Raw genomic sequence first — 24931 nt, 5'->3', positions numbered from 1 at the left:
TCTAAAATATTTGCCTCATAGAAATATAATTTCCACAAAAAACAGTGACTGATCTGGTTAGTGATGTTTTTTTGAACACTGGACTTAACCTCTAAATGCATTTGAATGAATGGGGATCAGGCAAGACATCAGTCCAATATGAATCAAGCTCTTTAACATTCCAAACCAGACATGAAGTTAATAAGTTCAAGGTGCTATTGAATTCATCAGACTCAGATTTTCCAGTATGAGCGTTATCGTAAGAATAAGTATTACAATTTTTCATGAAATATTGCTGCTTTACTGTAAATAGTTCATCAATGTGGGTCATTCTTTTTTTTGTGTGCCCTCATAATCGTTAGATAAAATCTGAAATGCACTTCCTTCCCGTAATGACCATCCATCTTAATCTGACTGTATTCATAGTTTTCAGTCACGTGACCTACCAGGGGGTTGGCGGGCACCACGAGTCGGTCAATTTGCTTCGGTTTCGAAGCTCAAACATTTAAATAACATCTTTGCAGAAAGATAAAAAGTCAAATATAAACACAAACTACATGTTGTGCGCTACAGTATTTTAATAAAAACCACCAGATTCCTGTCAGAGCTTCCCTTCTGTTTCTATTTTGCAGAGATTCCCGCATCTTGTAAGGTTAACTTACTACCACCAGGATTGTACATCGTATTGTTTTGTATTACAACATTATATCATATTAATAATTTCATATGTAAGTTCAGTCAGAATAATACTCTTAATACTACATAATGATCGAATACAGGTACAAAAGGAGTAGCAAATCATCTATATGGCACAACAAACCTTTTTTGTTTTTTTCTGGAACAGGATTCTGTAAAATGATAACTGTCTTCTTAACTGACTGTGAAATTTAATCGCACATTTTATAAAGAAATCACTCAACTACGTTACGAAAGACGCTACGTGCGTGAGGTGACGTCACATGAACATACAAGAAAAACACTCTCAGCTCTATTTCGAGTTGCATTTCCATGTATTTCCTTTCAAGAAAACTGTGCAAAAATAATCACATACAGAGCAGTTTATCAAATGGCATTTGTGTTTGCTCATACATTGAATGTACTCATTCACACCAACCTGCCATTCTGAAATGTGCCAGGTAAAGATCAGCGCAAACGCACTCGGTGTCCTGAGATCAATCCCACTCTGTGTTCACACAGATCCTCCAGACACTTCACAGTGCTCATCGCTGCTTTAACACTGTACGGCATATCAAAAACATGGTAAAAGAATAGACAACATCATCTATTTGCCTGCATGTACACACATTTATATTGAGCTGTACTTCATTTGCTCTGAGAGCATTTGTTGCCCAACAAGACAAAATCGATATTATTCGCTATAAATATTAGTGCAAACACATAGCATGGCATGAATTGGAATGGAGTGTATTCCTGAAAGCCAAGACGACGATAACCAAGCGTTCTTAGTCGACAGCCATGCTTAAGTGTGAATCTCACAAACATTTCAAAAACCAAAAGCCTTAATTTCACTCCAAAATAAAATCACATTTTGCGATCCGTGCATTATCCAAGCTGTTGGACTAATGCACAATTTAAGCATTGATGCGGTATAATAGTTTGAGATTTTCATTTCTTTTATTTCATTTAGATTTTGGGGTGAAATATGACGGGAACATGTTTCGATGGGATTCACCCTGTAAGACATGTATGAACGAAACCTTTCAGTTTCATTATAGGAAAACGATGACCTTAAATGAAGCATCCATTCTAAAAATGCCTTCAACTGATTGTCTAATCACTAAATATCCATTAAAACCAGAAAACAGGTTTCGTCTAGTCTGCTTTTAAAGACGTTCGCTTCTAGGAATCAAGCCGACTGCCAAACAGACAAATACAAGCTATTTCTGACAAGTTTAACATTATTTCTGACACATGGTTAACATGTGACAGAAACCTGTTTGATAAGCCATCTGGCGTCACATGTAAAATCAGGGTAATAAAAGGAGGCTCATTGTGATAAAACAAGAAGACCTGGCACATTGGCACTTGATATTCTCTTCTATGAACGTGTGGCTCGTGTTTCAGAACCATTTTATGTATACACAAATCTTATTTCCAATAAGCTAAATCAAGCATGTAGACGCGATAATGTGTGAAGCAGGAACAGTTCATTATCTCCATGGGGATGAAGTCCATGCTTTGGCTTGAAAATGATTTCGACCGTTGAAAATGTAACGTCTTGACCAACGCGGTGAACGGAGCGAACGAAATCAATGCATCCGCGAGAGAATTCCAAACCTGTATGACTTTCCTTCTTTCGTAAAACTCAAAGATAAAGCAGATCGTGACAGCTGCCCTTTTTGATTAATGTGAACATGTTTGCTTATGGTCTTTAGAAATAAGTGTTTGTATGAGTAAAGCACAAATTCGAAATGACAAAATCTGTTAACGGAGAACAATTTGAGTAACTTTGGAACCCGCGTCCCCGTATTCACATTCGCTGTGTGAAATCTCATTCTGAACGTTCTGCTTTAACCTCCAGTTTTTCTCAACGGAGGAAGGTCAACTAGGAAGTCAGAACTGGACTGAACCAACCCTTTTATCGTCTACCTATCAGGCTGATTATACACAGCTTTTCTCTTTGCTCAGGAAGAGGAAGGGAAACCCGAAGTGGAGCACGAAGCCTCACGGTCCAGATCATCAGCTGGACCTGTGCTGCTCTCGGCTTCTGACGGTGTGTCGCATTCTTTGGTTGGGGACTGCAAACTCCCTGGTGAGTTCTCAAGTTCGGGTTCAGTGTGCGTTGTTGCTGGCGTGCTTTCCTCTGTGATCGGTTCTACCTGTGGTTCACGTTGCACAGCCTCTGCTGGGTTCTCATTGGCTGTCAGAGCGTCTTGTGATGTCACACCTGGAGCGCTGAGTGGCTGCAATTGGCTTTTGAGGTTGCCGTGACAGAGAGGGCAGGACTCTTGCACATACAGCCATTTCTTCAGACAGAGGGCGTGGAAAAAGTGGCTACAGGGAGTGATGACCGCTGACTTCATATCCTGCACGAAGAGGATGTGAAAAATGTTTACATTCAGAAACACCTCAAAAGATACATTTTAAAGTCCCTTCACCAGCTCTTTACCTGAAAGCAGATTGAACAGATGTCATTATGTTGTTGTAGTTGTAATGGAGAAGCAATGGGCATGCTTTGAATCTTGTGGACGGCGTCTCTGCGTAACAGGAAGCTCTGCCAGCCCAGCTGGGCTCTTAGCCACACGTTGTAGTAGGAGTGAACCAGGATGATGGTGGAGCCCATTACGGTCCATTCTCCAAACAGGGTCTCGGAAACGCCATAGGCCACCACGCAGACTGCCACCAGGAACTCAAGGAGCCGGTAGGTCCCGTTGACGCAGTAGATAACTTCATCCATGTTCTCAACCGGAGCCTTGCGAAACTCCTCCACCATGAAGAGCACATAGATCAGAAGGGTGCCAAGAACCTGAAAGAGAACAAGTGTTCCTTTGTATTTAGGCAAAAAACGTACAAGTGACAGTTTCTACCGATTCTGTCCACGTCTATTAGCATTTGTTCCGAGTGAGAGATGTGTGTACCTGCAGTGAGGTGAGGATGCTGGAGGAGATGATTATGAGCAGCCAGAAGTCCATGCGGAAGAACTGACAGATCATATATGCCATATAAGCAGGGAAGACCAAGAGGAAGAGACACAGACTGACGGCTCTGAAGTGTTTCCACAGGCTCCTGCAAGAAAAGACGACACAAAGCAGGACTGTACGTTAACTTTTTCGGCACAAAGCACCGGTGATACAAAGGTTTCAAGTTTTGTAACCCAGGACAAACAGTTGTGTCACAAGTATACGTCTACTGTCATCTTAAAAAAGTCATCACATAAATAGACAGGTAACTGAAAAAAGAAATGAACTATATACAAATGGGTAAATGAGGCCCATATAACTTAGTTTTAACCAAATAGCTTTTTCCTTCTAAATTATTTTGTATTTCCAATCCTTTACTATACAGTAGTACAGGCATATTCAATTAAAGTTCCAATGGGTCCGGTCTTTATATTTTCTTCCAAACGGAGGTCCGGACAGTATGTTTGTTGAAAATAAATACATATTTAATCAATTTAGCCCAGTTGGATATACTGTATAAAATATATTATCTTTTATCAGGCGATATTTTGTATTTTGATATATGTATGTATAGGCTTTAGGGGAACGCCCTCTTAATAGTCTGAAAATTAATATTTGTAAATAAAAAAATTACTGACAACATGGAAACAGCAATTGTAATGTAAAAATTAAGATGCTATATAACAATTAAAGTCATAACAGAAAATAGAGTTACTAACTTAATTAGCCTTTCCATTGTCACCTTATCACTTTCATACCAGAAACACTTCCATCTTTAAATAATTTTCCAACTTTCCAATTTATCTTCAATATTGACAGAATAATACCAAAATCTTAGTGAAATCAATGCTTGAAATTAATCTTTGATGCTTTTTGTCTAATAATTGGAGACATAAAGCAAACAGTAAACATACTGACAGATACAAATGCTATTTGCTGCATTTTGTTTACTGTTGTGTGTCCATTAACCTGCTCTGCGTGTCTGCACTAGTGTTGTTAAAATAAGCACGTGTCTGCTGCTCTTCATGCAGCGTGTCTTTGGTGGGAGAGAAGCGGCGCGCGCGGACGGTAAAGGGTTCAAATGTAGCGTGTTTGGCGCTAAATAAAGATATTAGAGGATATAGCGGCAAAATACTTTGCGTGTGATGTGCCGAGCGTCTACATACCGGAGAATCACAATTTCAACAACCAAAATGGTCTAAAAGTTTTAAATGGTTTATTAGGCTATGTCTGGCGGTCCGGATGGAACGAAGCAAAGGTCCGGATCCAGACCGCGGTCTGCCTATTGAGGATGACTGCAATAGTCTATACATCTGTCCATAAAAATGCTGCAGTGTACTGTAGTACATATTTAAACTGCAGTTAAATTCTTGTGTACTATACTAAAAGTCTAATATTTATAGTAAATATCAAAGTAAACTTAAGTGTTTACTACAGTTTATCAATTTACTACAAGTGAATTAATTTATGACCTGGTTGAAAAAAGCTGACTTTTATTTTGGCAGGTGGGCGCGAAAATGCTTGAGCTTCAGTGTGTTCGTAAAATAAAGAGATAAAGACATTTTTGTGGATGAGATTCAGCTGTTCATGTCCTTGGATAGAGCTTGTCAATCGACGTCACAGTGCATTGCATGCTGGGGCGGCGCCACCATCTTCGGATGTTGTTTACTAGCGATTGATACATGATACTCGATGTGATTTCAATCGCGTTGAAGAAATCGTATTCCGTTGACTAGTTTCGGTCCTAAATGACTGTGTCGACTTGCTGTTGCAATTTAAAACAGCATAACCGACCAACCATGTAAATGTCGTCTTAGTCAAACGGAACAACATTGAACTGAACTCAATAACAGAAAAGAGCCGCTACCACCTACAAATATGGCCGCGACACCCACGCTACACTGTTGAATTTATTCTAAGCACAGACCGATTTTTTTGAGCCACATATGACATATACAGTATGTCTTATATGGAGTATGATACAGGTCCTCAAACTAAATCTCTTTGGCGTGAAGACTGCCTGTCATTTAGCCTAATGGATGGTGTGATGTATTCTGCTCTCACTTGTCTCTGGAAGCCCCCAGCGCCAGAACTATGGGGTCAGCGATCTCCAGCATGGACTGCAGGATGGAGGCCACCACAATGAAGAGGATAATACTGAGGAGGAAGGCTCTGTGAATGACCTGCAGCTCAATGAGCCCAGTCTGAACAGCCAAGATCAACAGCGTGATGCCCTCCGTCATGCCTCTGAAAACAAGAATGAGAAAAACGTTTCCGATACTTGACATTTCCTCTTCAATCTTTGCTCTGAATTGACTCTTAAAACAGACCAACTTGGAGTTGTTTCTTACCTGTGCATGGCGTTGTCATTTATGAAAGCTCTGTAGCCCTGCAGGTAGAACCGGCAGAGGGTGAGGACGCCCAGAGCCACAAAAGACACGGTGAAGACCAAACCCAGCAGAGAGTACGGAGTACTACAGCACTCGGCAATACTGGAGAAACAAACACACATAAGCTCTCGATCACTTTTGTTTATGATAACTGCTCTGCTTCAAAGCTGAGCGAAATTGTGTATAGCGGAGGGCAGATGTGAAGCTCAGAAGGATGTCACTGTTGATGCATCCGAGTTCATGTTTAGATTCCCTTCAATTTTATTTTCTTTGTTTGAGAAGTATTAGTTGATAGTCATATTTCAGTGAGAAGAGAAGGTTCACACAGTTCAGGAGAGAGTGATTGACAGCGTGACGCGATCCCGACAGTAGTCTATATACAGTTTAGGTATGACATGAGGTGTCTATAAAGAGTTTTATGGTAAGCTAATTTAATTCTTTACTACAACCTTTTGAAGTCGAAGTTAAAAATGTAAAAATGTTTACAAAACTACTGTAGGTATATTTTAGGGGCCTGTTTGATTTGGGGTACATTTTAGTTTTTGAGCAATGTTTGTGTTTCTGAGGCTATAGACTACATGTAGCTTCTATCACTTGTAGTTGCATTTATATCGTCATCTGTATCGTTGTCGCAACAAATATCAGTAAATATTGTGATAAGAGTTTTAGGGCCATATCGCCCATCCCTATTAGACGACTTGGGCAGAGCATCCGTTAACTCCTCTCCTTCAGCTGTCGGTCTGCTGCCAGATCCATTTCAAAATGCAACAGCTTTTTTTATACATCCAATCAAATTGCAGAGAAAGACGACAGCCGTGGCCACTTTTATTAAAATTCTGTTTCGATCGCAACTTCCGGTTCACGGGGGCTTTAATGTTGTTGGCAAAGGATGCCCACTGACCTAGTGAGGAAGAGGAAGAGCAGCCTCTCGCGGGTTGGCGGCTGGTCACGCGTGCTGAAGTAGGTGTAGATCTGCAGAGCGAACAGCACCAGCCAGAAGCACATGAAGAGCACGGGAAGAACCAGCTGATTCCACAGAGACATGCCCAGAGCCAGCAAACCATACACCTCCACCACCTGCCCCACAGACCAGAGGAGAGCAATGACCTCATGTCCCACTGAGGGTTCAAACAGTCAGCACTGTTTAGTTTTTATTAAAATACTAATAGTCCTTAAAATGCCTAACACGAGAACAAACTTCAAAACTTTCTCTAACACTTGTTAAATGTCATATGCAGGTATATAATGAAAAAGACGTTTGTTGCTGAAGTAAATACTATGGTGGCACTATCAAAACAATCATTTTATTGTCGTGTCGTCATACCTGCACCAGCTCCCTGTAGGCGGTTTTGGCCAGATTGTAGGGCACCAGCAAGTTTGAGGCCAAGAAGTAAAGCACCTCCAGACCAGTGAAGATCATGGCAAAGCGGTTGATGAACACAATGGTCTCCAGAGGCACGAGGCACAGTCTAGCCACCAGGGGGAGCAGGTGTGCAGAAAACAACCAGATTTGCTTTGTCTGCATGACGCAGGAACACAGCGTACACACCACCAGCTGACCTGAGGCAGAGGATAACCTTACTGAACAAACACCAACATAAACAAAAATACATCACACAAACAAACCTCAATCTTTCCTTTAAACGCTTGCTTTCATTGTATCGAGAAGGGGTGGACACAATGATTTGTGCGTTGACATGGCAAATAAAACACATAATATGTAATAACTACCTTATAAACACATGTTGCAGGATGTTGTGTGTCTCTTAAGGGTTAAAAGTATGGCTTGTCAGTCTTTAGGTCTACTCTCCCAGGTTAAAGGAACTTGTATTTGGATATAAAAGATGATCTTACTAATGCAAATAATGGCTTAGACTAAAGTCTTTATATGCAAGTGAATTGTAATTTACATGTTTTCCTGAATATCAAGGTGACACCCCAGCTCAGCTTTGTTGCACGGCCTCAGCAAAACATGGTATCAGCAAGAATAAAATACTACACTATTTAAATTCAGATAAAATGCCACATTTATGTCTACTGATGCATGGATATGATACTGAATACTTTTTTAAATATACTAACTATTAAGGGGTGTGACGAGACACACACTTATCCCACGAGACGAGACCGAGTTCACGAGAACAATATGAGATTTTTAGACTTATAATATTATGCAGTAACAATGTGTAAACACTTCTAAATGTGTTCTCACAAACTTAAGTGACATTCAGTAATTGCACAAAAAATGTAAGCTTTGCTTTCTCAACAGTTTTCTCTATATGCTTTCAGCAGAGGTGGCGATCAAATCACGCTGTCAATCCTCCTTCCTCCACTGACCGAACCCTCATAGCCTTCAGAGAAACAGTTAAAACTACATAAACACATCCTGTTTTATGCTAACATTGCACGCAAGACAGACAATCCGTTTCTGAAGAGGTTTGCCTGCGGATGCATTTAATAATAACGCAATGTGAACTTGCAATTGCTATACACCGCTTGTGGTACAGTCCGCTGCTGTTCAGCAGCACGCTGCACGCTCCGAAAGCGATGCTGGCAGTGCGAACCGATGTTACACAAGTGCGCGAGGCGCTACCGACGCGAAAGACGCTTGCTAATGTTGAAACTGTCCGTCTAGCGTGTTTACATACCGAAATGGCGGGAAAGTAGCGCTGCGCGATGGAAAATCACGCTGTATTTATGAATGGCCAGGACTGTCACTGTAGCTCACAGCAGGCACATACTTTGTGCAGTTATTAGCGTGTTATGTATAGTAGAGTCGCACGATTAATCGTTAAAAGATTGCGATCTCCATTTAAACAACCACATGATCTCAATGAAAATAAACGATTCTCCTGAGTCTATTACACCTCAGACTGAAGTCATATCGCTACAATCTGAATTGGTGCTGCCGCTGAAGCAAAGAAAGCATTATAATCATCAAGTATGAAACGGCGTTCCTAACAGTCTTTTCAACAACACACTCGTCATTATTTGTGTGTCACATGATCACAGAAGTACTGGGATTGAAGCACAGAGTTGCTAATTCGCGCGCATGAGACACGCGTGTTTACAAGCTCTCAGTCTGCCAAAATTAATCTCAAACCAACATAAAGTAAATACGGCCTGGCAATAAAACTGCTCTTATGACTGTCTTTCAGGATTGTGTAACATTCTTCTGATTATGCTTCACATCTTAACTGGACAGGTTTGAGATCATTTAAAAAGACTTCCAGCAATTTGTAAATGTCAGGCAAATGTATTAATCTTTCTAAAGACCTTTAATAGCAGGTGTCACCTTACAAATTTGCTTGACTATTTATACTAGTCACCTTCATGCATAAACACTTTTTATAAAGTTTAACTTTCACATTTGAAGTAAAACAAAGAAAAGTAACAACTATAATTTATATTATATTTATAATTTTTACGCGCGCGCAACGAAAATGGGAGCTGAATGCAGTTTCTTGCCCCAAAAACATGGCAGAATAAAGGAAGAAAATGTATCACTTTCACAACGAATGGGAGGAGGAATTCTTTTTTACGCCTGTGAAAGAAACCTGCGTGAATCTCATTTGCGGGGCGATGGCAAAGCAACACAATGTGGAGAGACACTTCACTACGTGTCAAAGAAGCTACCATGCTAACTACTCACCGGGAAGTGCACTACGGACAGAAAAAGCCTGTGAGCTAAAGACAGCTTTGGGTCTTTTTTCACGAGGCCGATAATTGATAACTTTTTGAAACAACATAGTTCATGATTTGTTAAAGGGTTTGTCAGTGGCTAGTGAAAATGGGACATTTTTCCTATGAAATGTAGTGATGCAAGTCATCATATAAAAATGTAACAATTACTGAGATTAAAGTGCTGAACATTGATATCTGTTTCCCTCCTTATTGTCATTGTTGCTAATTATTGTGAGAAATCCTTTACGGGATAGGTGTCTTCACATAGATGAGTAATATTAATAATCTATAACTAAAGGCAAACTGAGCAAATCTGTTATTTCAGAAGAGCGTATCAAACTGGTAGCCCTTCGTATGACTCAGTACCCATGAAATAGCTCTGTTTCAAAATGGTTGGTGACCCCTGACTTAGACTATGCCAAACTAAAATGATGGATGGATGGAGTTTGTGTGAACAGATCCTTACTGAAACTCTATGAGATGATAAATCACAGACTGTAAAATAACATTTTCCTATTCTAGCATTTCCTTTCATTATATTGCGCTGCCCTTCAAGAATCTTAAAAATTGGAAATGGAAACATCTCAAATTAAAGTTCCCTGCAAAAGCTGATTCATACTTTTAAAATGTTGTATTGGTTGGAAAAATATTGAATCTTTTTAAAGGCCTGAAGACCCTGTGGCTATGAATATGTTTGTTCTCACAACATTGTAAATATACATAAACTATGTTACAGAGAGCTTGGAGTATGATTGAAACTTTGGCATCGGCAAAAGTACAGTGTGTGTACTCTGTGTACAGATCAAGGTGCCACATGACATGTCACTTGAAATGTCATATAAAGGCCAGCCAATTATTTTGCTTTTAAGTATTTAATAGCCATTTACTAGAATGGCTGTAACGGGATGTAACGATTTACGAGTCTGATCTAGCGATGCGAATTTAGTCACAATTATTTTTAGAGAATGAGTTAAAAATGAACAACTGTTCTTTTATTATTTCTCTAATGTTGCACATTGTCGTATTTTATGTCTAAAAACTAACCAAAAAATGAATAATACAAAAGTCTCTTTAATATAAAGAAGCTAAGACTTTGTCGGTGCTTTTCCGAACTTTAAATTTTTTAAGAAATATCAGGATATCCACATTTACCAAGTTTGCAGAAAAAAGTAGCGGCCCCTGTTGTTCAAAACATGATATGCGATTCTTTTAAAGTCTCAACCGATCTGAATCGTCACATATTATAATAGATTTTCCACCAGCTCACAGTGAATCGTTACATCCCTAGTCTTAATACGTCACTGTGATCCAGAGATCAAGAGGCCGTTTACGCAAGACCATTTCGATGGAAATAGTTTTAACGCCGTCGTCAAAAACGCAGACGTACTCTCAAGTCCTAATCACATGGACAACCTGCCATGCAGATATTCTCCTAACCCCTTTCTAAACAACCTGATTGATAAAACCAGACTAGTCGTCTGAGGTTTAACAAAGGCTCTTTAAAATGTGTTTTTCATAGAAATGACTGGAGGTGCCATTTCATTCCTTCATTCTGAAATCTGCAAGTATTTCCCAGGGCCTCTATTCTTCAGCAAACTGAGCACACTGAGATCTGGTTTCTCCTCTTTCAGTTTCTGAACTATAGTTCAGTAATCGGGTCCTTTTTTCAGCCAGAGTGGAAACTGAGATCGAGTAACACAAAACCAGCTCTTCTTCACTAAAAATGCAGCAGGGACAAAGTTAATCAAATCGTTTTGAATCTGATGACACAGGACTTACCCACAAGTGCAGTGGTAAAGCGATTCATAGACAGCGGCTCCAGATAGATGGGACCTTCATAACCCGAGTCCAGCTCGCCACGTACATAATCCCTACAGAAAGAAATCAGCTATTGAGTACAGTTGCTTTTATAATAATGATCATTAAAATGTAACGCAATATAAACAAATACCAGACAGATGCATTGTGTCATTTCAATATCAAATTGCCAATGTGGTCATCCTATAGACCACTTTGCAAAATGTAAACACTGGTCCAAAGGCACTTTAGATGCGTTTTTTTTATCTTTCATAAATGATTAAATCTTAAAGACATTAATTTAATATTTCGATTCGGTTGTAAATGTTCTGTTGGTTGTATTTTGTTCAAATGATTTTGCAGTTTCAGTATTGAAGCAGTGTTGGACCAGCATTGGTTACGTCTTCCAAAGTGCTCTATCTTTTAGTTTTATGTCTGAACTGCTGTTTCTGAAAGAAACAACCTTCGTATGTTTTCAATCGCTCCAAATTGAATGTTCAAGATACTTTTGTGTACTTAAAGCAACAATGAGCACAGACCTGGAGACCTGGTGTCCAGCAAAGAGTAGAAGAGCTGTAAGCACGTAGAGGTAGAGCTGCACAAGATGCTGCCGGGGCAAAGTCAACAACACCAGACTGAGGATATAACCTAATGATGAGAAAGAGAGAGACTCGGTTACTGATTTACACCAGCCAAAAAAATATATAAAGACGATATACACAAATACAACTGTATTTCAATTTCACATACTTTTCAAGTTGGATGCAATTTTAACTATGACATCACTTACAGAAGGAGCTGAATGATTTTATTACAGTATAGGAAAGGCATTGATTTCACCCAGTCACACCCAGGCCCATTAAACATTCACAGCACTCACACACAAGACTTGGCCTATAAACAAGACCCAGCTATAAACCTTCGGTTCTAATAGTGTCAATGACATTTCCAGTGAGACCTATATTCCCATAAACAGTCCTTAGTCCTGTCTAAAAGCTGCAAAAGCAATTCAACCCACAATAAAAACAAAAAAATGCTCAGGTCAATACGATACTGCAACAGACAAAACCTCTTGATTCATCACTTGACCTGGACTTTCCCCATTCCTCTTTACTTGAGGTTATTCCTTGTTATAAGATGAGCAAGTAGGGAAAGACTGAGGCATAACACAAACTGGTCCAACAATAGTCCGTTTTGTTGTTTATGCCAGCTGGCGAGCCAATCCAACACAGACAGGATGGAAATCTAATTTGCTATATTATATTAGCATGTCACATTGGACAGCTGGCTTACTGAGCAAGTGGATGTTTATGAAGCATTTGCTAGTGTATAAATCATTTCAGTTGATGTGGTGTGTGAATGCCAGACCAACTATGTCATGATGTTTGTTTATAGGTGTGTGTGTGTGTGTGCGTCCATACGTGTCAGCAGCTTCGTGCAGCTGGTCTTTCCGCTTTGACGGCTTATTGTGCTGTATGATAAAGCTTATGTAATGACAAACAAACACGTTTGCTGGACCTAAATATATCTTACAACAAAGAATTACCCCAAGTGCAGGCTGGTTGTCTTTATTAATCAGGGCTCCAGGATGCGACTAAAATAGTTGCATTTTTACAACTAATTATATTCATTCGCGAGTGATATTTTTGCACAGATCGCAACTGGCCACCATGCAAATTTAATCGTTTTAAAATAGTTTTCAACGGAAGCGTCGCAATAAACAAAATACAGTGTACCGAATGCCAACATGAGAGAGAGAGAGAGCGATAGAGGTTGGACTATCGTGAACAAAAATATATCAAAATTTTTGGACAGCCCGATATTCCTACATGCTTTACTTCTGTTTAAAATTATGAGCTATAAATTGTGCCCAGTTTACGCACTGTCCAAATGATCAAAAAATTACTCTTGACCATAGACATCAGCACTATGTAACCTATATAAACACTACTAACCGATATAACAGCCATAGGTTCCCAACAAAGTTACGCGTAATAGCTACGTAACAGTTAAACTCTGAAAAACCATTCTGAAACAAAAATGAGTTTGCACAACTTTAAGCAAGCATCTACTTAACATATACAGCCATGCTAAAAAAAAAATCTGTTTCACTTTTTCTGAATTTACTATTTATAGGTATGCGTTTTGGTGAAATTATCATTTTGTTTCATTCTGTGAACTACCAACAATATTTCTAACAAATTTCAAATAGAAATATTGTTTCTTTTTGCAGAAAACGAAACCTTGAGAAACGGGTACAAATAACGGAAAAAAATATGCTCTGTATTTTTTCAGACTTCAAATACTGCAAAGAAAACAAGTTCATATTCACTTTTAGGCAACAGTAATATCTGTCCGTGTAGTTAGGACAAGTTGATATATATGTGTTTATTTTTACTGATAACCTGGATTTTATCACAGTTTTCATGTCATGTTGTCAGGCTTTCACATCGCTGGTGGATATCACTGAGGTTTGATTCATTTTTAATTCAACAGACACTGTTCAATACATCTAGAAGTGCTGAATAAATGAAAATTTGCTATGCTCTCCTAACCTTTCCGTGGCTGTAGTTTCGGGCCTAAATATACAATGTTTAAAGACACAATGAATGCCAATATTTGCAAAAGGTTGAATGAATTGCTTTGATGTGATTGTAGTAGTTTTGTCCCTGTGGTCATTTATTTATGAGGCAGAAATCAGTGTTACTGAAACCGGCTTGACTGGAATCAGGTGTCCAAATAGAGAAAGAGGCAGAAGAAACGACACCTGAACTTTCATTCATTCTCTCTTCACTCTGAATGGAGATGTGCAAAACGATATAAGCTTTATTTAGTCCATAGAAGTTAGATTTTCACTTATTTATGAGTGGGCAAATCAGTCAGCAGGCTTGCTCAAGACATTTTCAATGTGAGGACACAAATCAAGACTTTAGATTATGGATAAAATCTTCAGAAGAAACTTTTATAATTATTAATATCAATAATTATAAATAAGGATGCAGCGATCATGAATTTTCAGTGCGTGTGACAATGCGTCATCAGAGTAGTACGCGCGTACTAGGGATGGGCGATATGGCCTAAATAATTATCTCGATAATTTCAGCTATTTATTTGCGAGAAAAATAATACCAATGACGATAATTTATATATATATATATGTTATTATTATTATAAATTATTTTCTTAGCAGATTATTTTATGTGTTCCAACTCTTAATGTCCCTAAAGTCGTAATCGACTCCGTAATCTTTAATGTTGTCATTGTCTCAAATTGGTTACATTTTCTTGATTGGCGCAAAGCAACGAAAAATATTTAAAAAACAATGGAAACATGTCTCCTATATTTCGTCTATCCCTCTTGAAGCTTTTATTTCTCTAAACAACTGTTAATCATTTTTGTAAGTTGCTTTGACTGAAAGTGCCATGCTTTGCTTAAATGAGAGTCTGTGAGCATAACTGCACACAAATCAATATCAAGTTTGTGGAAACAAAGTTAAATGAGTTTCATCCAGCTTAAAGACGTTAAAAATCAGCAACAGCCAGGGTGTCACAAATCATATATTAAGTTCTAGCAACATGCATCAAGTGGAGCGTCTTTCTGCCAACTAAAACTGTTTATTTCCTTACCGTTTAGCATGGTGCTACTTTAGTAAATGTGTAGTAACCATGCTTTTAGACAAATATATAATTATTGTAAAGTAAAAGAATGGAAACCGCTGAACTCTGTAATGTAAACGGAAAAATGTAAACAGAAAAAATGCACTTGGAAAAATTACATTATGTGGCCCTAATATACCCAACTGTAACAATAATATCCTTCATCCGTTATCTGCCCTTTTATGTGATAAACTACACATTAATATTTGTATGTGTTAATATTTTTCTAATCCAATAGACGTTTTACACTGTCTGGCCTGCGCTACAAAACTTTAGACCTCTGTAGCACCAGTGCTACATGCTAAAAAAGTTAAAGATCACCTATCAAAAGCAATTTTGCCAATCTCTTATTAATCGTGAGTACCTGTACAGTAGTATTGCATAGGTTGTATCGTGGAAGAGTGTTTAGTTTGATCACATTTATAAAAGATAGATACAGCTGTACGGTTGTGTGGGACGGAACTACAGCAGGAGCACACAACAGCACGAGCACACAATTATACACGTACGTGCCGTTTGCCAACAAAACACAGACATATGAATGTGCAGTTCATGTGTCATGGTTCTGTCCCACCTTGTCTTGCTTTTATTGACCTAGTGGCAGAACCTCATGTTTAATGTGGAGAGAGGCATTTATGGCCCTTATGGCCTGCCATGCACTCACTCCAGTCTCGTCTCTGTTCCCCCCCCCTTCGTATCCTCATTAGTTAACTCATGCCCCGCAGCTGTCCCTCTTGATTTGTTCCCTTATTTAATGCCCCCGTGTCTTCTTTCTTGTGCTGGTTCATTTCAATTCAGGTGGGGAGTTCCTGTGTCTAGTCTAGTCTAGGTCAAATGTTATCTGTAGTCTCATCAAGAATATTTAGTCCGTGTTCCTCTCCATCTGCCATGTTTAGTTGTATTTGACCCCCTCGTGGCTTTTTGTTCTGTCAATGTTATTAAATGTGTCTTGTGTTAACCCCTTACCCGCTGTCTGTGTCCTCTGTTCATGTCTCACCCAAAGATCCCTGACATCATGTCCGGCATCTTTTAGCACTGGAAACACGCCATCTACCGGTTACAAATGATCTCCAATAGCGGTTTGGGTGTTTTTCTGGCAGATGCCAATTTTTAGAAATCAGGACAGCCAATAGCTGATAAATAAAACTGAATTTTGACCGAAATGTTTGACCAGTTTTCTTTTTTCCACCTTCATCCCATTAAATGATAAATGATAAGTGATACAGAATATTGCTTACATTAAATCGTAAACATTCTTGAAGACGTGTCTCTTCAAATCAGTGCAATTAAGTGTTTATTGCAGGGTACAAGATAGCGGTCTAATTCATAGTAACAATAGATTGCTGAAAACCTTTAAGCACCTTCTCAAACTGTTCTGCAGCTTGCTTTTGGTTTATGTTTGTTGGAAGACACTGCTATTAGTCAAATGGTCATAATTAAGTGAAAACAAACATAAATCAATCATATTACACAGCCTGCTGCTCATAACTGTGTTTTAGTTATATTTAGCTTTAAGGCTTTTTATAGGACCGTAGAAAGCCTGACAGGAAAGTAGACTCTTGTAGTCGAATGCGTTTAAACAGCCACAAAAGACTGCCTGCGGACATAATGCGTAAACGAGAGGAAACAACAAGTCAGCATTTCAACTTTGGCTGAATACTTAAAAGTTTGGTTTAATGACGAAAAACGTACCAAGCAAGAATAATTTCTCTCTTCATTACTTGGTGTTCAGCGTGTCTCGCGGCTGTCAGAGCAGAAAACAAATGCTTCTTTCTGTATATTTATCTCGCGTTGATTTGTAAATTGTGTGCACTTATTTCGTCCATTCAATATAAAAAAACGCATCTTTATACCATGTACAAACATATTCCGACCCACAGACACATTTAAGCAGGAAAGTTAATGTGCGCGCAGTCTACAACGGGCCTTTATTACAACTTACGATTTTATCGTTTAATTAAACATTTAATGGCTAGCAGCCTAAACTTTTTCCGTGGTAAACATCCTCCAAACTCCTGACTCTGCATTTCCAAGGGCCCATTACAGGAGGACTTCAGCCAGGTTGCAAAAATTGTGTTGAATCCACTTGGCAGAAGAACAAGCAGGCTCAAAACATGTGTGGAATATCTTCACGACCACAAACAGAAAAGCAGCCCACTTTATTAAAATGACACAGCTTTTAATTGTTGTTTCATTTCAAAGTTACTTAGGCCAAGACCGATGATTTGACCTGACTCATTACGTGCCTCGTGTATAAAGAGGAAATAATTTTGTCCGTCGTGCTTGGACTTACCGACATAATGCAGGTAGAGGGCGATGTACTTGTATTGGAAGAGAGGGTTATTGTTGAGACTGCTTCTCTGGATCTTCTGGAAGAAAGAGCTGACGTCCCAGCGATAAAGAACCTCCAGCAGGAGGATACTGGGGATCCGGAGACCCACATTTAGAACCGCCTCCAATCGAGCCCGCATCGCCATGACCAGCAGGGCACAGAACGGGCCTCGACCTAAACTGAGAAAGAATTAGACAGTAAATAACAAAGGTGTAAACAGACACACGTGCACAAAGATGAAGATGGGTGAAATCTTTGCATCTAAGCTTCCAAATGCATGTCACGAGAGTCTTTCAGGAGTTTAGCTCTACAGACGATCCAGTGAAAATATGAACTACTGAAAGAATACTTAAACATGCAAAGGATTATGCTGCATATAAGATGTTTATATGCATACAAATGTACTATGTGTTGAATCGAAACTATGGATGGGTCGGCACAAGAATTTGGCGGTTTTGCCATTACAGCACTAAAATGTGTTGTTCCAAATGTCTGCGTATACAAAAACGTATTTTCAACTGGACAAAATACATTTCATTGTGAAGCAACATATAGAACATGTAGGTATGACGACATGGCAACCACTCGCGGCGAACATTCTGTCACAACAATGTGATCCAAACGGCGTAGTACTGAAATGTGCGCGTCTTTTCATATCTACTTCTGGACGCCTGGTGGGAGTATGTGTTTCCTGAATACGATGGTAACTACATCGAGTGCAAACGCCTGCAGCGTTGGAAACTTCGGGATTTCATTTCTAAGGTGATTTCAGATCACCGCAACTTTCGGAAGATTTGCGTGGCTTTCAACCGATCGGCGGGCTTCATCTTAGCTTTGGACACTGCTGAAAGATATGTGGACATAAATACATAGCTTTTATCTTGATACTGACGAAATTTCATCGATATCCATAGAGGAGAACGTATTTTACTAAATCGCGGAAATTGGGTAGTCACATTTGTGGCGGGTAGATTAGCGATTGTACTACAGGCTTCGTTATAAAAAAAACATCCTCTGTATTTAATAATAAGCATTTTGGATCACATGACTTCTATTGTAGTTAATGTTTACTATTTGAATATATTCCACGTTATTATAAATATCATAACTTTCGCAAACCTCAACTGATTTTCACAATTCAGTGAAATTTTCAGCTCTGTCTAGAAATGCGTTCCATTTTGAGTTTAGGGGTGTTTGGAAATTTTGTTATCATACCTAGAACATGTGTGTCAGGTCAAAATAAAACCTTAAAATTACAATATTCTTTCAAAAAAATGTTTTTCATATATAAGACATAAACATCAAACATTGAATTACATGATTTAATAATTATTTTTTCTGTAAACACATGAAACGGTATCGCATATGTTTGCGGTTTTTAAACTTTCGGTATACCTTGGAACCGGTAACCACACTACTGCCACGGTATCCCGCCTAGAAGAATTAAAATAATATAATAATGTAATATAACTATGACTATTGTCCAGCTATTATCACATCACATCGACAAAGCAACATGGCATTGAGTTAACGTTACTTTGGAAAGTAGAAGAACGCGACAACACGCCTACTTCTCTTATTACCAGCTGGAAAAACCCTCAACAGACTTAAACAACATCAATATATTCATCAAATTTGTGTTATACAACGTGTATAATTTTGCGTTTTTATATTTAAACATCACATTTAAATGCGCGTGAGCTGCGTTGACGCGTGTCCCCAAACGTGTCTGAACTCCAGTGACCCCGACACATCAACGCCAACTTACCGTAACATACCACACACAACTAAAATCAAGTAAACAAACACATATCGTTAAACTAAAGTCAGATTACGTCATAAGAAAGAAAAATGACTTGACTTTTGGTTGTGACGAGTTTGCGCTGACTAAGGTAAGTTAACGTTAATATGGTAAAGGCTAAACTCTAAAAGTTAGCTCTTTGGATATCTTAAAATAACACTAGACAACGTTATTAAGGTTTTAATTGGTGTTGGTTGTTATTTTCTGTTTAGCGGAGAACGCCGTCCTGAAATGTGCCCGTTACGTTGTCCCTCACCGACGAAGACTCGACGATGATGATAACATTATAAAACGACGTAACGTTACCTTAGCTTGCTCACTTCAAGCTGTTGGATTTCGTCTTCGGCTGAGCCTCTGGGTGATTATAAACCATTTTGGCTCAGACGTTGTCCGTTTGTTACAGTCCAAATAAAACAGAGGAGACGGGGAGCATCTAATTCACATATTCCGTCAGGCGGCCATTACGCGTAGGATTTGGTTAGGACTGCGCATGCGCGAGTTCGTGAATCGAGCGGACGCTAGGCGGCGCACATGTGAACACACGTGCGCGCTGCCATGAATCCTTTATGATTTAGGATGCATGTAAAACTGCCCTTTCTAAGATGTTTATCAGATGTTTTCCGGACATCTTACAGAAGCAAGTAACTATTGAATCAATGTTAAAAATGGTTGATTTGTCAATGTTACTTTACTCACCCTCAGATTGTTCCAAACCTGTATACATTTATTTGTTCTGCTAAACGCAGAGGAAGATATTTGGACAAATGTCAGTAAACAAACAGATCTCACCCTCCATTGATAAAGTCAACTATCGTCCTAAATGTATACAGGTTTGGAACAACCCGAAGGTGGGTAAATGATGACAGAATTTAAATTTAGGGTGAAATATCCCTTTAATGGCAATAAATCAATATCACTTTTGCACCAGCAATTAACGTTGAATTTTATTTATATTTCTTCAAACCACCATTATTGTGATCAGTGTGGCCACATCATTGAACTCAAAGTTTTCTTTCAATTGTGAGTGACTGCCCTCTTCTGGACAACTGCACATCATAGGTAAAGACAGTCATGTTGAATGAATGAATGAGGCATTTATATAGTGCTGTATTGTGTATTGCTGTACACCCAAAGCGCTTTACAATCATATGAGTGGGGTCTTTACTCACCCACCACCAGTGTGCAGCATCCACTTGGATGATGCGAAGGCAGCCACAGTACAACGGCGCCACACAGCTATAGGTGGAGAGGAGAGAGAAAGATAGAGCCAATTCAGAGGGTGGGGATTATTAGGAGGCCATGATTGACAATGGCTATTGGAGGGAATCTGGCCAGGAAACCGGGGTTACACCCCTTATCATTTACGAGATGTTAGCCTTTTCTTAGTCTCAGCCTCAGACGTCACGGTCACGCCCACGATCCGTTGGCTGAACTTCTTATACATGAGGCACACTTTTCTGGAAACACTTCAGCACGTTTAAAGTCGTCATCTAATTGGTTGAATTTCACAGGATTTCCGGAAGACATGCGTGTTAGGTTCTTTAACGGTCTGCCTGGAAACAATGAAGCCTTATGATGTAAGAAGTAAGCTGTCGTGTTTACAACCTTGCTAGAAGAATTCATCACGATCGACTACGCTCAATTCTTAAAAGTATGCAAAGTTCATGGCATAAACTTGTTTCTGTTAACTGTTGACACGTTCGTGAATGTACATTGGTCTGTTAACACGGGGTCATTTCCATGCCTCTAAACATAACGCGGCACAAAACGAAAAGGTGATTTATTGCTTTACCTGTCAGTCATATGGCCTCTTGGGCGGGTCTTTCTAAAGAAAGCGCCGATAAATTTGAGACTAGCCTTTACTCATCTAAATCCCTTTATTTGGATATCCTCCTGTCAGGATCTGTCAGCAGGCTGGTGAGTGCAGAATAATTAGGGACAAAGCTTCTATAATATCCAGCCAGCCCCAGGAACTGCCTCACCTCCTTTTTGGTCTTGGGTCTCGGGGAGGTTGCAATTGCTGCCATCTTGTCAACTGGGGGACGCACCTGCCCGTGACCCAAGTGGAAGCCCAGATACCTGACCTCCACCTGCCCAATCGCACACTTCTTCGGGTTAACCGTAAACCCTGTTCCTCTCAGCAAACTCAGGAACGCCATCAAGTGCTGCATATGGCACTGCCAATCATTACTATAGATGATGATATCATCCAAATACGTAGGGGCATATACTGAGTGTGATCTCAGTATGCGTTCCATGAGACGCTGGAAGGTAGCCGGAGCCCTGAATAAGCCGAAAGGAAGTGTGAATTGTCGAAGGAGAGGTGATCTTCCCCAGGGGCCAGAGCGATCGATTGGCTTCTTCCGCCCACTTCTGGCCTGAGATCGTCCTCTCTACCCACCACCTTCGCCAGCATCACTGCGTCCACCTTGTTCCATTTTTTGAGGAGGGAGAGGTGATATATCTGATGTGCCCCGCTTCGGTCTGACCACACTACCTCATAATTGAGATCATTGACTCGTCGTGAAACCACAAAGAGCCCTTGCCATTTGGCGAGTACATTTGAGCTCCACTTTGGGAGTAAAACAAGCACTTTCTCTCCCGATTCAAATTTCCTCAATCTGGCGCCCCATTATACTGTCGGTTTTGTCGGTCCTGGGCCTGCAGCAAATTCTCCATAGAGAGCCGTCCCAAAGTGTGGAGTTTTGTTCGCAGGTCGAAGACAAAAAATCGCCTTCTGTTCCTCTGCATCAGACCTCAATGGTCCTGGCTCCGCCTCTCCAAGTTGCGCCACCGCCCCTTACCACTGCTTTTGATTACGCCCAGAGACATCTGTACATATATATCCCAATAACGTGCTTAAATCTGGCTAATTTGTCCCCAAAATTAGCGGATGCCGGAGGTGCAAATTAACAGCCACCTCCACCATATGATTTCCCCCTGAATTGTATCGCCAGGGTCACCAAGGGATAATTAACCACCTCCCTGTGTACACACCTTATCCTAACCTTGCAGCTTGTACCCCATGCCGTGAATCAAGGTTTGGTTACAGCCTGAATCCATCAAGGCCTGATACGTACCCCCCTTTGTGCTCACAGGTACTTGGTACAGGCCTGCTTGATTGAGGCCAGCTCATGGGGTATCGGGGACATGGGGCGCTGCCAGCTGTGGCAGCTCCGGTCGGGACCTGGGAAAGGGAGTAGATGGGAGGAGAGAGTTAAGCCGACCCCGGGGCACATTGCCATTTGGTCCTCAATCATGCGGGCCAGCCCGCTACCACCGCGGACCTCTCGAAAAGCTCAATGAACGCCTCGGGTCGTCCTGGGGTCCCATGTTGTGGAGCAGCAGGGGCGAGGACGGGGTTGCGGCCAGTGGTGTTCCCACAGTTTGCTCTCCTCGAGCAATCCAGCTCCAAATCAACTTGCGGTTGTCCTTCTGGGCCTGGAGGAGAACCTCAAACCGTTTCTCCTGCTCTCCTTGTAGGCCCAGCAGAGCTTGATGTTGCTCCCGATGGAGACCACCGAGCGCTTGGATCACCTCTGCAAACGGCGTACTCGGCGGAGTCTGCATAGTGGCGGCGGCATCTCCTTCCTATCCGGGTTTTGGCAGCAGTGTAATGGAGTTCAGTACACTTAAGAAAGGAGACAGGGTCGGCGTGGCGATAACACAACTTTTATTCCCTGTAACAAAATACAAAGTAAAAGTAAATAATATTTAACACGCGGCACTCCGGCCACTTCTCAGTCTCGGGGTGTCGTACAGCGTCGCCCTCTTTGTCTTTATCTTTCTCTTTGTCTGCCTGACACTTCTCTCTCCTTGTGTGTTTCGGCAGTTCTCTCTCCTTGTTTGTCGCCTCATGCCTGCTTTTACCGTCTTCCCGCCAATCACTGGAACAAGACACAGGTATTTACAATTTGCACTTGACCTACTTGCGTCCTGCTGGTCTCCTGTCTCGGCCTCCTCCCCTGCAGACCCCGCTAAATCATGTCCCCCTTGCCACAGATGTGTTTTAGGTTGCTGAACAACAAGACATACGGAAACCGAGAAAGCAGAACCTTGACACAAGTTTGTGTGCTGTGGGACAGGATGGTTGTATATTTTGTTTAAGTTTCAGATATTAAACAGACAACCGGAAGCTGATGTGGTCGGGCTGTGGGATATTTCTCACCCACGTCTCATCTTCTACACTTCGTTCTTGCACTGTAAAAACATTCTGTAGTTTTACAGCTAGTTGCCAGTAACTTACTGTAGATTTACATTTATGTAATTTGTAAGATAAATTTAAGATAAATGAACATCAAACATGAAAACCTTTTCAGTTTTTTCTATTTTTGTTCCCAGAATGCTTTGCATGAGGCTGTTATTTTATAGTTTTATTTCTGTTAAGATAGAGTCTTGTTAATGTTTATTTATCTTTGAACAAACTGTTTCCAGTAAATGACATGAATGTAAATCTACAGTAAGTTACTGGCAAACTGCTGCCAGGAATACTGTTATCTCTACAGATGTTTTACAGTGTGTGTCTGTACCACATTCCCTGCATCCGGATCAGCACCGTTCCTCTTCTTACTTTAAAAAAACAACCCATATTCTACATGATTTTTAGACTAAACAACCTTGTGTCATGTGTTTTCTAAACCTCTCTGCTAGTTAAAACCTTAAGAGACCTAGCACAGCTTCATTCCAGTCCTAATCAATCTTTCATTTTAAAAGGAGGGGTCTGAAAGGGGTCAGCGGACTGTAAAAATTGCTTTGCAATTTTCTTTACAGGAGCTTTTCAGAAATGTGCAGAGTTCATTATTGACGATATCCGTGAGAAAACCTGGTAGGATTACATCCTCCTTTAATCCTTTAATTTATTTGCCCATGCTTTTTTAGTTTTCTTGTTCATTTGAGCATTATAGGGGCACCTGTCTGGCTGTGGGACATATCATGAAAGGACATTTTGATCTTTTCAATGTTTTTAAAAACCTGCGTGAGATCAGAGGAGTGTTTTGGGAGTATATTTTTAGACTAAATGATGTGGGTTCTCTTTATTCAGATGGACCATGTATAGATCTCTTCATTTTTGCTTTGCATAATTGTTCTAAACGTCATTAGCGTACAGAAGTCAAGCATATATATTTTTAACCGCATACCTTTATTTTATTTAAATGACTCTCGTATCAGATGATGGTTAACAATTGAAATACTGCTTGTTTATAGTTGCAAATGTCAATAAATAAGTATGTGAGAAAACTAAATACAACCTAGCACCTGTATTTTTAAAGTGTACGTTTTCCTTTCTTTGCAATGTTTTACAGTTAACTTTTTTCGTTCTTTATTTTAGGAAACTTCAAATGGAGATCTGAAATGTGTCTATTGGTAATAGGAAATGACGCCACTACAGAGTAACTCAATCTGTGAAAAAACAAATATGGAGGTCCGAGGACGGTTGCAACACTTTTTGTATTGCCTTCAGTTTCGCAGAGACTGTTTTTAGTAGAAAGCCAACATTTTAATATGTTAAACCTCACCTAATCTGATGTAGCATGCGTATGCATGATAATATACACACAATTTATACTTGAACAGACAAAGTCAAATGTTGCAACTGACCCCACAACAATCTGTGAAAACAATCTGTGAAAACAATCTGTGTGTGTGTGTGT

General features: G+C 40.0%; 1 protein-coding gene across 1 annotated transcript; it reads right to left on the bottom strand.

The window, feature by feature from the left end:
* Positions 1-540: 540 nt before the first annotated feature.
* rnf145b (ring finger protein 145b) lies at positions 541-19858 on the bottom strand. The gene is made up of 11 exons (XM_079486435.1): positions 19587-19858; positions 17441-17658; positions 12031-12139; positions 11474-11565; positions 7335-7570; positions 6912-7087; positions 5972-6112; positions 5685-5867; positions 3579-3726; positions 3110-3466; positions 541-3026 (listed from the first exon to the last, which is right to left on the bottom strand). The coding sequence occupies exons 2-11, from the start codon at positions 17622-17624 to the stop codon at positions 2625-2627; spliced, it is 2028 nt and encodes a 675-aa protein (XP_079342561.1). The 5' UTR covers positions 17625-17658; positions 19587-19858; the 3' UTR covers positions 541-2624.
* Between the last annotated feature and the right edge of the window lie 5073 nt (positions 19859-24931).

The sequence above is a fragment of the Barbatula barbatula genome (assembly GCF_947034865.1).
Source record: "Barbatula barbatula genome assembly, chromosome: 22".
Lineage (NCBI taxonomy): Eukaryota > Metazoa > Chordata > Actinopteri > Cypriniformes > Nemacheilidae > Barbatula > Barbatula barbatula.
Note: the sequence above shows the minus strand (reverse complement) of the source record. Positions and strands in the feature narration are given on the sequence as shown.

Excerpts from the sequence above, each read along its gene's own strand:
- rnf145b (XM_079486435.1), bottom strand. The coding sequence starts at position 17,624 with ATGGCGATGCGGGCTCGATTGGAGGCGGTTCTAAATGTGGGTCTCCGG. Across the intron at positions 7,088-7,334 it reads CCTACAGGGAGCTGGTGCAG|GTGGTGGAGGTGTATGGTTT; the intron begins GTATGACGACAC and ends TCTGTGGGGCAG. Across the intron at positions 5,868-5,971 it reads AATGACAACGCCATGCACAG|AGGCATGACGGAGGGCATCA; the intron begins GTAAGAAACAAC and ends TCTTGTTTTCAG.